Raw genomic sequence first — 16367 nt, 5'->3', positions numbered from 1 at the left:
GGTTTTTGGGAAGCGCTTCGCGCGACTGCTCCCTGTTCGTTCGCGACGGCTCGTCTTCCTCTTCGCTCGCGTGTTTCGTGCCTTCGTAGACGCCTGCGAAAAGTTTCGACCAAGCAGCCGGTCTTTCCGTCACCTCGGTACGTGTTCAATATGTTGCGCATATTTGATCTGTTCATGTTATACTGTGTAGTTTACATGTGTAGATTTAATGATGCGTTCATGCTAGTTTTCATCTGTAATGTCATGATTTATTTATGGAATAGATTAAATCATTATATGCCTATAATCTCAACAACTACAATCGAAATCATATCAAGGGAGTCAGGCTTGACGAAGACCTCGTCGCAGTCGGAGCAGGAGAAGACGGCGGCGGCGGCGGCGAGGGTGCGTGGGTCGAGCACCGAGTGGCAGTGGAGGTAGCAACCGGAGAGATTCCTGATCTGCATTGCCCTAAATGAGCCACCGATGGATGACAACGACGAGGACAGCGCCGATGGCGGCGAGGTCGTCGTCATTGTCGACGACGTGCTAATTACCGATAAAATTAACGGAGTTGAACGACGACGACGACGACGCGGAGACGGCGGCCGCGGCAGCGGAGTCGCCGTGGTACTCGGGACCACCCATCAGCGACCTGCTCGACGCGCGTGCTGCCTCCGCCACCATCGCCGCCGCCGTTCCGGCGCCGGCGGCCTCTCCCCCTACTCGCCACCGAGCTCTCCTTGGTTCTGCAGATCGATCGGCACACGTGATGCTCACCTCCGCCGCTGTCATTCTTGCCTTCTGCTGCTGTAGCTGCAGCCATTGGTTGGCTTCTGCTAGCCCCTAGGCTGAGGAGGACGAAGACAACGACGACTAGAACACAACCGATAAAATTAAAGGGGACGGCAGAAAAGTGGATGGAAAATGTGACAGAGTGGCACGGTTCTAATTTTATAAAATTTAAGTGGCACCCAGTCGATATCGTGAATAGTAGTGGTATTTTTTAAATTTGGTACATTTGTAGTAGCATGGATCCAATTAACCCATGATAAAATTAGGGGAAACAACACTTCTTGCAGATTGAGGAGATGGAACATTGTGGATTTAGCATAACAACCTCTTAAGTTGTATGTGAACAGTAAATCTTTTGGCCCTTCCCCTTTTTAACCTTATGGTTTGCTAGGTAGTTCTCCGAACAGAAACTGGAGTTGAAGTTGATTGTTTGATAAGTTACGGAATGACATTGCCACCTAATTTGTTCTTCAACTTTTACGAGAACATCTTTTTTTTTTTAACATCAGATTCCAAATTTTCTACAAATACATTAGTATAAGAACTTGACAATTGAATGCCCGAATATAACAAGGTGCATTCTAGTATAAGAATTTGATAATTTAGTATTTTGGAGTAGCAACTTGGCTAAGCATGTGTTGTTTTGGTTAACGAGTAGTAGGTAAGTTTTTTTCACGATATCAGTATGTGTCATCACATAGCAATCCTACAAATGTTACTTTATAATATTAAATTTAATCTTTAAGAATTACATTATTGCGCATCCAATTTGCCCACAGGTATGGATTTTTTTCTACACCTTCTCAATCTCAACTAAAATATAATATTTTCTGCAAAGTAAAGTTTAATTAAATTTCAGATTTTAGAATGAAAATTTAAATATGCTTATACAAATCCATGCTAGTATATTCTCAAAATAAAAAATAATATGTATAAGAAAATATTCTCGAAACAATTAAGTTGCCATATCACTTCTTAACCTATTGTAACAAATTTACACCCATCTTGCAAGTTGTTACACTCGTATGCTCACTTATAAATTTCCTACACTAAATTGCACCCAATTACCAAGTTATTATATTAGGATGCTCATTTCCCAAGTTGTTATATTAGGAGACTGCCTTCTATTCTCGAGGAAGTTGAGAATGATGTTTTATATTTGCTAATTGATGGCTCAGGAGATGTGTCTTACAAGGAGCTAATGGCTGTTGTCTTGTGATATATAGTTAAATTTTTAGAAAATGGATTTAAATCTGGTCTCTACATCCAAACTAGATACACAACCAACATAATACAAGATTACACGCCTTACAAAAGGACTTCTCAAACCAAGAAGATTAAAATAGAACTTAGACTCAACCTCCTAACAAGAAAAACAATACAACCACTTAATCGACAAGCAACATAAAGGGACAACTAGCCAAAGTGAGATAACAAACTTCTAAGCTTCCAATTTTTTCTTCATATTCTAGCCAACCTTTGGGACAACTTCCAACGTTGTAGCTTTTAACAAGATGCAGCCTTCGTTCACCTTATTTCTATCGTCCTCTTTAAGCAACAAAGACCACTGTTATACATTACACTCCTTTGATGATTATTTGAAAAAGGAGTTAGTTTTGGAGCCATTAGAGGCTGCATTATTCCTAAAAACATACCGCTAACATAAAGATGCCAACTACCAAAATGATTAGCAACACTAGTACATGGTTTAATCCCAAAGGTTATAAACATGACATTCCACATAAATATTGCAATTTGGCAATCAAATAAGAGATGTTGTATTGTTTCATTAGAACTATAAGAACAATACGTAGTACTACCCTCCCATCTCCATTTCACCTAATAATCATTGGTCAATATGACCCCATTTTAGATACCATAGGAAAGGAACTCTAAGTTTCCAAATAAAAGATTTCCTTTGTAGTACACCCCCTTACATATGAGAGCTTTATACTTCGCGTTGATAGAAAAGACTCCATTTTTGTGTTCTTTCCAAATAAAAGCATGATCTTGTTATGATAGTGTAATACATGCCACTTTTGACATTAGGTTGTACCAATCTATTATCTAATACCAAATCCCTCCTAAAGGAGACAACTAAAGGCACCCTTCTTAAAATATCCACCACTTTAGCATTTTTAATACTAGTTATATAATATAATGAGAGATAAAGCTTGTCAAAAGAATACTTTTCCATCCAACAATCCTCCCCAAATCTCAAATGTTGGCCTTGTCAAATGTGGAAATGTTAAAAATATATTAGTTGGTTTTTTTTCATGTGAAAGACAATTTATGTTCCTCTTCCCTTCAAAAGAAACTATCTATGCACCTCAAGTCTACTATTGACATTTTATTTGCGGAGCATAAGTTAAGTCTGGGGCAAGTGAGAATGGTGCAAACAATATGAGAGGCGAGTTCAATGGTTTTCTCTCACTAATTATGAGAGAAAATACATTGGCATATTATGTTTCATTTGCCTTGCTCAGCTTCTTGAATTAATAGTTTTGGCCATTATTGTAAAGAAGCATGTAAAAAGGAATTGAGGAATTCTTTGATATGATTTACATATGTTCTATTAAATGTGGTTGGTGGATCTTCCAAGTGAAGGGATACAGTTTGATTCATCAACATGTGGCACATAAGCAATAGAATACAACAATTTATAATAGAGTTTGCAAAATTTCATAGATGTCGTGTGATACCATGAAACATCCTTGGATCCGTCCTTATTCTGCTACCAATAGAGTTAGGATAGAGAAACATAAAGGATTAACTACAAAGACATGACACTTGAGAGGTTATACTTTTATGGTCTAAAATTTGGTACATCTCAATACGTTAGTACAAGGAAGTACGAAATTTAACCCAACAACATTTTTAAGGGTCATGTCAGGAACTCTTGCTATTCACTAAAGGAGGGTGAGGCACCCACCCTGGCGGTCATACAGCTCAATGGCTTGCCTTGCCAACTGAGCATGCGCTCGTCCGCTTTTACCCTACAACTTAAGGAGCTTAACTGAATAAGCAAATCCAGAAGGATATTATTAAGAAATCTTATCTTTGTGCTAGTTTAGAAATCCTTTTGATTTGCTATTCGGATATCATATCTTATATTTGTGCTTAATAAACACTTCCTCCTTCGTCATCCAAATGTGGCTATAAAAGAAGCCGTTGTGTTGATTTCTCTTTCTCACACACCATCACTGATATCATCAAATACACCAAGAAAAAGAGCTAGCTAAGTATGTTGTCAATCCCATTACTAGGTTTGTGCTGGAAACGATGCTGGATGGTGAGAAGGCCATCCTCGAGCAGAAGATCGCCGCCGCCACGGCGAGGATGAATGAGCTGCGACGTGCCAACCGTGAGATGGAGGTAAAGCTCGTCATCTATGACGCCATTGCCGGCCGCTGCAAGAACCTTGATGATTTGTCTCCGAACTTCATCGACGACCTCCAGAAGAAGGTTGCAAAGCGCCACGAGGAGGTACAGAAGCGCATGCAGGAACTTTGTTCCATGGATTCCTCCAAACCCACCTGAAGGGATCGGTGCATGTGTAATTACATGGTGCTTTGAGTGGATGCACCCTGCTTGCATGTTTGCACATGTATCATTTGCTTTTGGCTTAATTTGCTTTGAAATTAATTCTCATCAGCAGTCCTAGTTGGAGTCAAGTCACACCATCACCACCATATCTGTTTTCTTTTAAAGTTGCAAAGGCATGTGTTTAGAAAGCTCGGCTTTTATGGATCATTTGCTAGTAACCCATAAATAGTATGGGCTATTATTATTAATATTATAAATGCTAAATTTTTTTATATATCTTGACATGTTAGTATCACTACTGTAAGTCACGCCCCAAACCCCCACCAATCACTATGGGTAGGCGATTGGTTGTCTTGATCGAGATTCTGATCTGGGTAATTCGATCTTTTGAAAATGACAACCAAACTTGGTACAAACAATTTAACAACCAACATATACATTTTATTTTCAATCTTCGGCCCTAGCAAAGCGACCAAGCTAGATGCGAGCGTAGAACTAGGAGCGCATGGGATGGGGATGGCCCAAAGGGAGTAGATCCTGGGCGGGCAGTAGCAATGGGCCAGCCATATAGAGAGCTAGGAGACCCACTATTTTGTGGATAACTAAGGGCGGATGAAATCCAGAGAGTTGTGCTCCTAGAGATGGAATCTGAGCCAGGATGATAAGGGAGATTGAATCTGAGCCAGGACGAGAGGGGAGATAGAATCTGATGAGGGAGGAAAGGGGTCTTCTATATGGCAGAAAGGGTGGGCTGGATGAAGGACCAGTAGACTAGCAACGGTTTTGGTGAATGAGAGATTGAAGGTAACGGTATGACTGGATAAGGATAATGTTCACATATCGGGTAGTTCGGGTACCTAATACAGTAGACCAAAAGACCTAACAATGAACTGATGACAACATCTTGGTCTTGGTTTCTTTTGCCCACCTATACCCAATGCTCCCATGCGTGCCCTCATCTCTCATAACCAAATGTGGCAATTTTCGGTCTCAGTTTATTTTGTCCACCCATTCTCAGTGTTCTAATGTGCCCATCAACTCTCTTACACAAAATATGGTAAATTTCCATGCGCCACCCAGTTAGCCTGTTTATAAGATATCTACCAACATAACCAACCATATCCTTACATCCACATTATCCACTCATGTTTCTTCAGATCTAGAGGTCGAATAGGGGAAACAACAGTGGCGACGATGGGATATGTTCTCCAGAACAAATCAGGATGCCATGCCATCGGCCCAAACCCGCCCACCCAGTGCTAGGGGGTGGCTATTCAGTCTAGACCAAGATTTCGGTCCAGGTAATCTTGTCTTTTTAAAATGACAACCGAGCCTTGCACCAGATATTTAGCAAGCGACAAACTAGGTAAACGATATTTCATTCTCGGTCTTCGGTCACAATGAAGTGACCACGTTGGATGGCGAGCATGGCACCTAGAGCGCATGGGATGGGGATGGCTGGATAGGAGAGGTGCTAGGTGGGGAGTTCTCTATGGGACACTCTTAGGTTGTGTTCTTCCCCCTTCTTTCTCAAATCATCTCTCCCTCATTTTCTACGCGCACGCTTTTAAAATTGCGTGTGTTTTTTTTTTCAAAAAAAAGTTTATATAGGAAAGTTTATTTTAAAAAAAATCATATTAATCCATTTTTTATTATTTTAGGTTAATACTTAATTAATGTCGCTCTAATCATTTGCTTTGTTTTCCGTATCAGGAGGCGAACACAGCCGACTGAGTTCTTTTCCAAGCTTTCCTAGCTCATCTCGCTCTTTTTTCACGCGCATATTTTTCAAACTACTAAACGGTGTATTTTTTTTTAAAAAAATATATTAGAAAGTTTCTTTAAAAATCATATTAATCTATTTTTTAAAAAATAGCTACTCCCTCCATCCTAGAATATAAGAAGTTTTAGGGTTGGACACGGTTATTAAGAAAGTAGGTAGAAGTTAGCGGTGGAGGGTTGTGATTAGATGAGTAGTGGAGGTAGGTGGGAAAAGTGAATGGTGGAGGGTTGTGATTGGTTGGAAAGAGAATGTTGGTGGATAAGTTGTTATATTTTAGGACAAATCCTAAGGGCTAAAAGTTGTTACTCCCTCCATTCCAAATTAGTCTACATATAGTTTTTTTTAGGTTATTCCTAAATGATCTACATATTTGTGTTCATTCATTAAGTCTATTCGTTATTTGTGCATTGGAGTAAATGGACATTGATGCATGCATCCATGCAAACAAGTATTTATAACCCACATGCAATATCTTGATTTGCTATTTGCTAGGAAATAGTGAGGATGGTGCATGCATCAATTTTGTTGCTAGAGTAAATATAATATGGGAGAGTTATTAGCTTTTTTTTTGTCTTGGTGTATCTATAAAATATGTAGATCAATTTGGAATGGAGGGAGTATATTTTGGGACAGAGGGAGTAATACTTAATTAATCATATGCTATTCGACCGCTCCGTTTTACGTACGCATGAGATTTGTTCCCAACTACCAGGAACGAACAAGCTTCACATGAATTTTTTATACGATCTACAATCTTGATAATACAATTGGCTATAATCAGCTGCCACATTGTATTGGTTAGCTTGAGAGCATCCATAGAATATCAAAGTTGTGTTAATAAGAGATTTGCTCTGGTCCAACAAAAAATATCTTGAGCTACCGGTAACTCATGATATCAAATCATTGGATCTAACAACGCCCATCCTACCCAGCTAAATCCTCGATCGGAAACAATTTAGTACCGTGAGGTACCGGTACCTCGAAATACTTTTTGCTAGACCGGAGCAAATCTCAAAATAGTTACTCCCTCCGTTTCTAAATATTTGACGCCGTTAACTTTTTTAAATATATTTGACAGTTCATTTTATTCAAAGAAAATTAAGTAATTATTATTTTTTTCCTATCATTTGATTAATTGTTAAATATACTTATAGGTATACATATAGTTTTATATATTTCACAAAAGTTTATAAATAAGACGAACGGTCAAACATATACTTAAAAAGTTAACAGTGTCAAATATTTAGAAACGGAGGCCGAGCAATAAAGTTGGGGGCTACTATACCACATCATCCCATCCGAACGCGCGTGATGATACCTAGTATCACAAGCTTTAGTTTGGAATAACAATGGCAAAATCACAAAGCTGAAAAATGCAAGGGTAGCAAAATCACAATCCTAATGGGGACAAAAACGTAATTTGTCCCATCATCTGTTTTCAAAACATTGGTCCAAACCAATGTGCATATCATTAGGTACCCCACTTCGTAAATCGATCTTGTACTCGTACTACGAATGAAGTACAAGCACAGTACTTCTTGCAGTAGTTTCTTGCCGGTTTCCTTCCCCGACATGGCATTGGGATTTTCTCGTGAAACGGGACGGACGAGAGTTAATTAACTACTCCAGTTGCCCTTGACCGTAGCACTACATAGATACGACTCGTAGCTAGTAAGATATACTCCTATATCAGTAAAAATCGAATCATTTTGATTTACTACTAGTAAGTTGACCAGATCATCATCTATTTCGAGTTTTGTTTTCACGTGACCTGATAATAACAATGTGGGTACAAGCTGATCAAGTCGTCTGTCAGGACGATCTGTTATTAATGATGTTCAGAAGGAGATCGATCTGGTTCCTTGTGCCACTTTGGGGAGTGATCACCGAAATCTCATATCGTTAATTATGACATTTTCCCATGTATTATTATCCAATTCCTTAAGAATAGATCTCGTCCAACTGTTCACAATCAATTTTGTTGAGAAAAAACTTAGTTTGATGTACTAAATTCGATCATATATACTTATATATATTCTCGAAATATGTTCCCTCAGTATTATGATTTTCGTTGAGTTTTGCAGATATATCAAAATAGTTATTCTTGAAAGAAGATGCCTGAAATGACCAAAAAGAAAATTGCAGGGAGTACGTTGACATAGATTAGTTAGTTAGTTTTTCTTAAGCACGAATGGATTCTTTTCGATTGTGGGATTTGACTGATTCAACAGCAAAGCTAGCAAAATATTAGTGGCATATCCTAATGTCTTTCTCGATATGCATGAGAAACGACGGCTCAAGCTATTGTATTAGGAACCAATTGTAAATTATAATACTCCTACGGTTTTTAATACATGATGACGATATTGATTTTTTTATGTTAAACTATTCATCTTACTAAAAATATGTGTAATTAGCATTTGTTTTTTCTCTGCTACTCTCAATAACATTTATTTAATTAACATTTATTTTATCATTAGATATACTTATGCATGATTTATATTTTTAAATTTTAAAAAATAATAAGATGATATCTTAAAAATTAATGGCGTTATAAATTAAAATCAGAGGATGTAGTAATTCTTTACCTGATTGGTACGAAGTTGTCGGATCCTCTCTAGGTTGGAGGGGCGATCTAAGATCCGTGGATAAGCAGTTCAGAAGGTTGAAAGTTCGTCTATTTTGATACCATAAAAATGTACGAGGGAGGTGAACTAAATTGAGTCTCATAGGCAAGTATATATTGTACAAAAGATTACAAGACTTGTGTTTAAGGAATCTTAGAGAAGTAAGATGAAAACTATATCTATATATTACCATAACAACTTGAATCCTCCCTGTAATCCTATTCCTATCCCTATACTACCTATACTCTTAACAATGATTATATGATTCCCTCCCTTCCATTTGTAGTGCTGGGGTCTTTTAAAAATTAACCTCCATCAACCTCTTCATTGTTTTTTTTCATAGAAGAACCTTCTTCTCTAATAATGAAAGCTGTCCATTTGTGTCAACGCTCATGGCTTTGTTAAATGTTAATAAACTTTGGTCGACTGTACTTCAGCTGTCCCGGCCATGCATCAGAGCTCATGACCAAACAGCCATGCCGCAAATGCAGATCTCCCATTACAGACGACGGGTTCCAATGGCGCTCACTACCAAATAAAATCGATTCCCCACATTATTATCTTTATCTATATACTGCAAATGCCTTCCTTTTCTAGTGTGATTTGCTTCCACTCGTGGTATTTAAAAGCCTAGTTTTGATGCTAGACTTCTCCCAGGTATGGAGTCAACGGTATTGAGAAACCCGAACGATTAATAGTGTTTTTTGGTAGTAGACTAATTTTTTTTTACGTTGATGGTTATATCCTGAGAGGCTGCCGGACCTGCCCGGAGATGGCTCTGGCACTGCCTTCTCCATCCAAGAACTAAAATGGTCAGTTTTTTTTTTTGCCAATAATATATTATGGTCATGCATTGTAACAAAAACATCATATATTTGATTTTTTTTCCCCCAAAAAATCTCAGTTGTCACGTGTTTAGGCTAGTGGATCAAAATCCAACCATCGCTGGTCCTTTTTCTTCTACTCCTGACGACCAAACTCCAATTGAAGAGCAAATTAAGGCCTGGCAACCGAGCTGTCATCCTCCCCTTCTAGCGATGACGGTGGTGACAAGCCCGTCAAGTTAGGATGTTCACGCTGTTGGAATTGTGTGTGAACAAAAGACCCAATGTGAAGAATAATTCTTAGAAAATTCTCAAAAGACCCACAATATGAAGAGAAATATGTGAAACTTTAGTACCATATTGATAGTTCATGTATTTTTGTCGCTCGAAGGGACATCCCCTCGTTTTATAAATAGCGTTTAAAATGTCATAAAAAAATGAAAAAAAATGGCTTAATTGGATCTATGCCACTGCAAATATGCCAATTCGAAAAAATACCACTACTATTTACGATATCGGTTACACGTCACTAGAATTTGGGAAAATTGGAATCATGCCACTTCCGTCCAATTTTCTATCAACCTCTGTCATCTCTCTCCCTCTTCCTTTCTTCGCTTCTCCGCCATGGATGCCGGTGAGCCCTACACCTCGGACTCGTTGGTCCTTGCCACTGCAGCTAGCCAATGGTCCCCTCTCCATCTCTCGCTGCTCCTCCACCAACAGCAGCCGCGACCCGTCTGTTCCTTGTCGTCCCCACCGGGGGACGCGGCACCCTTGTTGCCTCGCCACCGTCATCAAGGGAATCAGCAGCCAGGGAGCTTCTCCGCCATCAGAATGGTAGGTTCTCAGTAAGGTCAATGTATCTAGCTTTAATTAACAATGGTTATGTTGAGAGGAACAAGTATATTTGGAAACTTAAGATGTCGCTTAAGATTAAGATCTTTATCTGGTACTTGCTAAAGGGGGTTGTGTTAACCAAGGATAATTTGGCGAGAAGGAATTGAAATGGTAGCTTAAGGTATTGCTTTTGTATGAAAAATGAGTCTATTCAACATCTCTTCATGGATTGTCATTATGCAAAGTTCATATGGAGAGCAGTTCAGTTTTCTTTTGGTTTTAACCTTCCAACTAGTATATCTCATATTTTTGATGGGTGGCTTTTGGGGGTTGACAAGAAAAAGAGTAAACTGATACTTGTTGGAGCTTCTGCCATTTGTTGGGCTCTATGGTTGAGTAGAAATGATTTAGTTTTTGACAAAACACCATCTATTACATATATGTAGGTAATTTTCAGGGCAACGCACTGGCTACGGTTTTGGACACAGCTACAAAGGTGTGAGGATGATGGGGAATTCCTAAAAGTTGCATGCCGCAGGTTGGCGTCGATGGTTATGCAACTGTTTGCCAATTATGGGTGGAGGTTTACAAATAGACTTCAATAAATGTGTTCTCCTTATTTTGGCTTGGTTAGCTTTGTTTTTGTTTGGTGTGTTCTTTTATCTGAACTACACTCTTTTCTGGAGTGCAACTTTGTAATAATTGGCTGTAGCTCTTTTTGAGCAAAGGCTGGGATGTTATATTCCATTATCTAAAAAAAATGGACGCTGGCGAGCCCAAGAGGGCGACAACTGAGGGGAATTGGCAACCGGGGAGCCGAGGGCGAAGCTCAGCGGGACGAGCAGCACGGGGGAAGGAGATCGGTGGCGGCGGCGGCGAGGGTTGGGGACAGCGACGCGGTGGTGGGCAGGGTGGCGATCAGCATGGGGGCGGTGGCCGGGACCTCGCCGGGGGAGCGGACGACGACGACACAGGCACAGCTCGGCCCGCTGGCTCCGAGACGAGGGGATCGACAACGACGATGCAGGCGCAACCCGGCCTGCTGGCTCTGAGACGAGGTGCTCAACAACGACGACGATGCAGCGCAGCCCGGCCCGCCGGCTCCGAGACGAGGGGCTCGACGACGATGACACAGGCACAACCTGGCCCGCCGGTTTTGAGATGAGGCGCTCGACGACGATGATGACGCAGCAGCCTGGCCCGCTGGCTCTGAGACGAGGGGCTCGACGATGATGACGCAGGCGCAACCCGGCCCGCCGGTTCTGAGACAAGGCGCTCGACGACGACGCAGCGCAGCCCGGTCGGCTGGCTCCGAGACGAGGCGCTCGACGATGATGACGATGCAGGTGCAGCTCGGCCCGACCTCCATCTCTGAGACGACGACGACGATAACACCTCCTGCCGTGTCTATAGTGGTGGAGAGAGAAGAAGGGGGAAGAGAAGAGAGGGGAGGAAGGTAGGGCCCACGTGCAGCTGGGGGCTAACGGGGATTTTTGACGGAAGATGTGATGGAGTGGCACGGTTCCAATGAAGAGAACTCGAACCTCTATGCTCTTTAGCACGAGATTTTGATTTCTCCAATTTTCAGTGGCACGTAGCCGATATGTTGAATAGTAGTGGCATTTTTTCGAATTGGCATATTTGCAGTGGCATGGATCCAATTAAAAAAAATAGTATGATAGATTAATATGTGATATGTTATACCACAAATATGCAAGTTAAAATTTGACTTATACAACCACGGACAAGAATAACAACTCTCCCACCAGCATGGATAGAGGAGGACAGAATAGGAAAGGTGCAAGCCACGTACGAAGGGGATATGGTAGTTTTGGACCTGGATAACAGCTTTTAACAAGATCTGAAGCTTGGATCTATATTTTGTAAGTTTGGGAGAGAGGCGGGGGGTGGGGGGAGGGGGGTGGGGACGATAAGTTTAGGGACCGCTTGTGCACTTCACTCAAAGATGTGAATAACAAAATTTATCTACTCTATGAATTTGATGTCTGATGAAAAGAGTTATATACAGGGGTTCAAAAGAACGTGTACCATTAGTCAAACGAAATGCTTTGTCCTGACATCATACTAACGTCAACTTGTAACCTAGTTAATACTACACATGATATCCACATGTATAAGGTTCTGATAAATAAGATACCATGCTAATGTCAACACAATACCTTAGATATTAGCACTAGGAAAAAGTATGAATTACCCTCCGAACTATCGCGGTTGACCGAATTACTCCCCTGAACTACAAAACCAGACATTACTCACCCTGGACTTTCAATACCGGATGAATTATCCCCTTGACCTAATTCAGAGCGGTTTTGTCCTACGTGGCGTACGCGTGGCAATTCAGTCAGCATTTTCTTTTTAAAAAATAGTGGGACCCACATGTCATACCTACCCTTCCCCTCTTCCCCTCTCTCTCTCTCTTCACTCACTCTCTCTCACGGAGTCACGGGGCGGCGTAGGGGGCAGGCGCGAGAAGCGGCTGGGTGGCGAGCGGCGGCGCGAGGCGAGGCGGCTGCGTGAAACGAGGAGGCAGTGGCGCTAGGTGGCGATTCGTTCCCCCTCTACCGTGCCCATGAACCCATTCCATTCCATTCTCCATCCCCCACCCATGTCACTGCCGCGCTCCTCGGCTTTCATCTCTCTTACTTCCCGGTCTCCCTCTCCTCGGTCGCGTTCTCTCTCTCTCTCTCTCTCCCATACATGTGCTCGGGCAGGCGGATGCGGACGGGCGGTGGGCGGCGGCGCGGGGGACGTGCGGTAGGCAGCGTCGCAGGGGGACGGGCGGGGAGATGGGCGCCCGCCGGTACCCGGGCATCCTCCGTGCCACCCGCTGCTGATTGGGGGTTCCACCGTCGTCGGCGCCCACGCTAGAGCTCCTCCCCGCCGCTCGTGCCCTCCAGGGACTCCTCCATGGATGCCATCCAGCCGCGCCCGCTGCTGTCGCTCGCCACCCAGTCGTTGCTTGCGCTGCCGCCCACCTCCCGCCCCTGTAACACCCCGTGAGACAGAGAAGAGAGAAGAGAAAGAGAGGAAGAGGGGAATAGGAGGTATGGCAGGTGGGTCCCACAATTTTTTAAATAAGAAAATGCTGACTGGTTTGCCACGCGTACACTACGTAGGACAAAACCGTTCTAGATTGAGTCCAGGGAGATAATTTGTCCGGTATTGAAAGTTTAGGGTGAGCAATGTCTGGTTTTCGGGTTCAGGGGGTAATTCGGTCGACCGTGATTGTTCAGGGGGTATTTTGTACTTTTTCCTTATAGTACTATTACCCGAGTCTTACACGACACCCATAAGTATCAGAGTCTAGTACCTAGCTATCATGTTGATGTTAGGCATATAATTAAACAATTCCATTCCAAGTATATATATGTTAATTGTAATATTTCTGTATACTTATGACTACACCACCATACCATCTGTACATATGCCTGAGTACTACAAAACTTCTGCACATGACACGCGCACGGTGATACACTATCAGTACGGATACATAAGAGTAGACACTAACTGAAATACTTAGCATGGCATTTGTCTATTCTTTCTAAGTCACAACTCAAATGTTACTACACGTAGTACGCTAGCACGTCTACAGGGTGCAAGCAATCACCTTATATACTGCTGCCTGCGTCCTCATCAAAGCTCGCCATTATCAGCTAGCTTAGCTCAAACACTTGTAGCTTAACTAACCATCAAGAATCCAAGCTCGATCAATGGCGGCCACCATGCGTGGTGGCAACGTAGCACTCGCGATCATCTTCCTGTGCTTCACCTGTAGCAACAATGTCTTCCTCCTCCGTTCGTCGTCGGCGTCGTCCCCCATCGACGACTTCCTCCGGTGCCTCTCCGGCAAGATTCCCGCGGAGCAAGTGTTCACGCAGAGCTCGAGCGGGTTCATGGCGGAGCTCACCTCGTCCGTGCAGAACCCCAGGTTCGTGACGAACGCCACGGTGCGGCCCGCCTGCATCGTGGCGGCGTCCGACGCGTCCCACGTCCAGGCCGCCGTGCGGTGCGGCCGCCGGAGCGGCGTCCGCCTCCGCGTGCGCAGCGGCGGGCACGACTACGAGGGCCTCTCGTACCGCGCCGTGCGCGCCGAGACGTTCGCCGTGCTCGACCTCGCCGGGCTCCGCGCCGTGCGCGTCCGCGCCGGCGACGCCACGGCGTGGGTGGACTCCGGCGCCACGCTCGGGGAGCTCTACTACGCCGTCGGGACGGCCAACCCCGGGTTCGCGTTCCCCGGCGGGGCCTGCTCGACGGTCGGCGTCGGCGGCTACCTCAGCGGCGGCGGGATCGGGCTCATGATGCGCAAGTTCGGGATCGGCGCCGACAACGTGCTCGACGCCATGATCGTGAACGCCGACGGCGAGCTCCTCGACAGGGGACGCATGGGGGAGGACCTCTTCTGGGCGATCCGCGGCGGCGGCGGCGAGAGCTTCGGGGTGGTGGTGTCGTGGCGGCTGAAGCTCTCGATGGTCCCGCCCACGGTGGCGGTGTTCACCATCGCCAAGACCGCCGGCGACGGCGGCGGCGGCGACGCCGCCGCCCTGCTCGCCAAGTGGGAGACACTCATCCTCCAGCCGTTCCTCCCGGATCTCACCATCCGCGTCGTCCTCCAGGGCCGGACGGCGCTGTTCCAGTGCCTCTACCTCGGCGGCGGCGGCTGCGCCCGCCTCGCCGCCACCATGCACGCCTACTTCCCGGAGCTCGGCATGACAGCCTCCGACTGCCACGACCTCACCTGGCTCCGCGCCATGGCGTTCATCAGCCTGGGCGCCGCCGACGCGGCGCCGGAGGGCATGCTCCGCCGCACCAACAACCTCGGCACCTACGTCAAGAGCAAGTCCGACTACGTCCGCCGCCCCATGGGCGCCGCCGCGTGGTCCGCCCTCTTCTCCGACCACCTCGCCAGCAACAACGCCGGCGTCCTCATCCTCGAGCCCCACGGCGGCGTGGTCGGCGCCGTGATCCCTGACATGGCCACGCCCTACCCGCACCGCGCCGGCGTGCTGTACAACATCCAGTACGGCGTGTTCTGGTGGGGCGACGCCGAGGGGGAGAGCTCGGCGGCGGCGAGGCGGTGGCTGGACGCGCTGTACGCGGCGATGGAGGCGGCAGTGAGCGGCAACCCCAGGGAGGCGTTCGTGAACTACCGTGACCTTGACATAGGCGAGAACGCGGTGGTCGGCGGCGTGACGGAGTACGAGAGCGCGAGGAGCTGGGGGGAGAGGTATTTCATGGGGAATTTCCGGCGGCTGGCGGCGGTGAAGGGGAGGGTGGATCCCGGCGACTACTTCCGCAACGAGCAGAGCATCCCGCCGCTTCTCCAGCCCTATTAGGCTTAGTAGCCTTTTTATTTGTTTGCACAGTGCACGTGTGCATTGCACTGCAATTTGAGTCCATGCAAAAGTTGCATATCGTCATCACTCGATCGCTATGTGGAGCTGCACAAATGTATGCCTAGCCAAGAATAAAGACTTAAGTGACCTCTTTGTTTTCTTACTAGTTAGGCCATGTACAATGTACCACAGTGGACAGTGGTCTCAACCCTCCATGTCAGATCTGAGCACCCGTGACAGTGGGGACTGTGGTTACATGAACTCTTGCCATGCCTGCAGAGGTCACAGTTGCCTCAGCGCGGTTCAGCTTGGGAGGTGCGAAATCACTGCTCGGAGCCATGTGTTTGGGAGAACCGTAGCCTCGTGAAACGCTTGGGGAAAAAGACAGGTTGAAGAGAACTTGCCGTGGTGGTCATCACAGCTCGCCGCCGCCACCGAGGTCGCGTTGCCGCTCCACGTCGCCGATTAGGTCGCGTCACCGCTCCAAGCCGCCGCTGCCAAGGTCTTCGCCGTTCACCAGTGTCGTAGATCCAATGAGGTCGCGCATGGATTTAGCCAGCTCGTGGTTGGATCCGCTACCGCCGGTGGCCCCTCGACCGCCGCAAGAAGGGGATGGGAGGGG

At 45.2% G+C, this 16367-nt stretch overlaps 2 protein-coding genes and 1 pseudogene across 2 annotated transcripts; 2 read left to right on the top strand and 1 right to left on the bottom strand.

The window, feature by feature from the left end:
- Positions 1-4056: 4056 nt before the first annotated feature.
- On the top strand, positions 4057-4314 carry LOC127754267 (uncharacterized). The gene has a single exon (XM_052279745.1). The coding sequence runs from the start codon at positions 4057-4059 to the stop codon at positions 4312-4314; it is 258 nt and encodes an 85-aa protein (XP_052135705.1).
- A 5759-nt stretch (positions 4315-10073) lies between these two features.
- Positions 10074-11760, bottom strand: LOC127755723 (formin-like protein 16; annotated as a pseudogene).
- Positions 11761-13970: 2210 nt separating this feature from the next.
- Positions 13971-15888, top strand: LOC127755317 (berberine bridge enzyme-like Cyn d 4). Its single transcript, XM_052280973.1, has one exon. The coding sequence runs from the start codon at positions 14123-14125 to the stop codon at positions 15743-15745; it is 1623 nt and encodes a 540-aa protein (XP_052136933.1). The 5' UTR covers positions 13971-14122; the 3' UTR covers positions 15746-15888.
- The last annotated feature ends 479 nt before the right edge of the window (positions 15889-16367 follow it).

Source organism: Oryza glaberrima, chromosome 11, assembly GCF_000147395.1.
Source record: "Oryza glaberrima chromosome 11, OglaRS2, whole genome shotgun sequence".
NCBI classification, from domain to species: Eukaryota; Viridiplantae; Streptophyta; class Magnoliopsida; order Poales; family Poaceae; genus Oryza; species Oryza glaberrima.
Note: the sequence above shows the minus strand (reverse complement) of the source record. Positions and strands in the feature narration are given on the sequence as shown.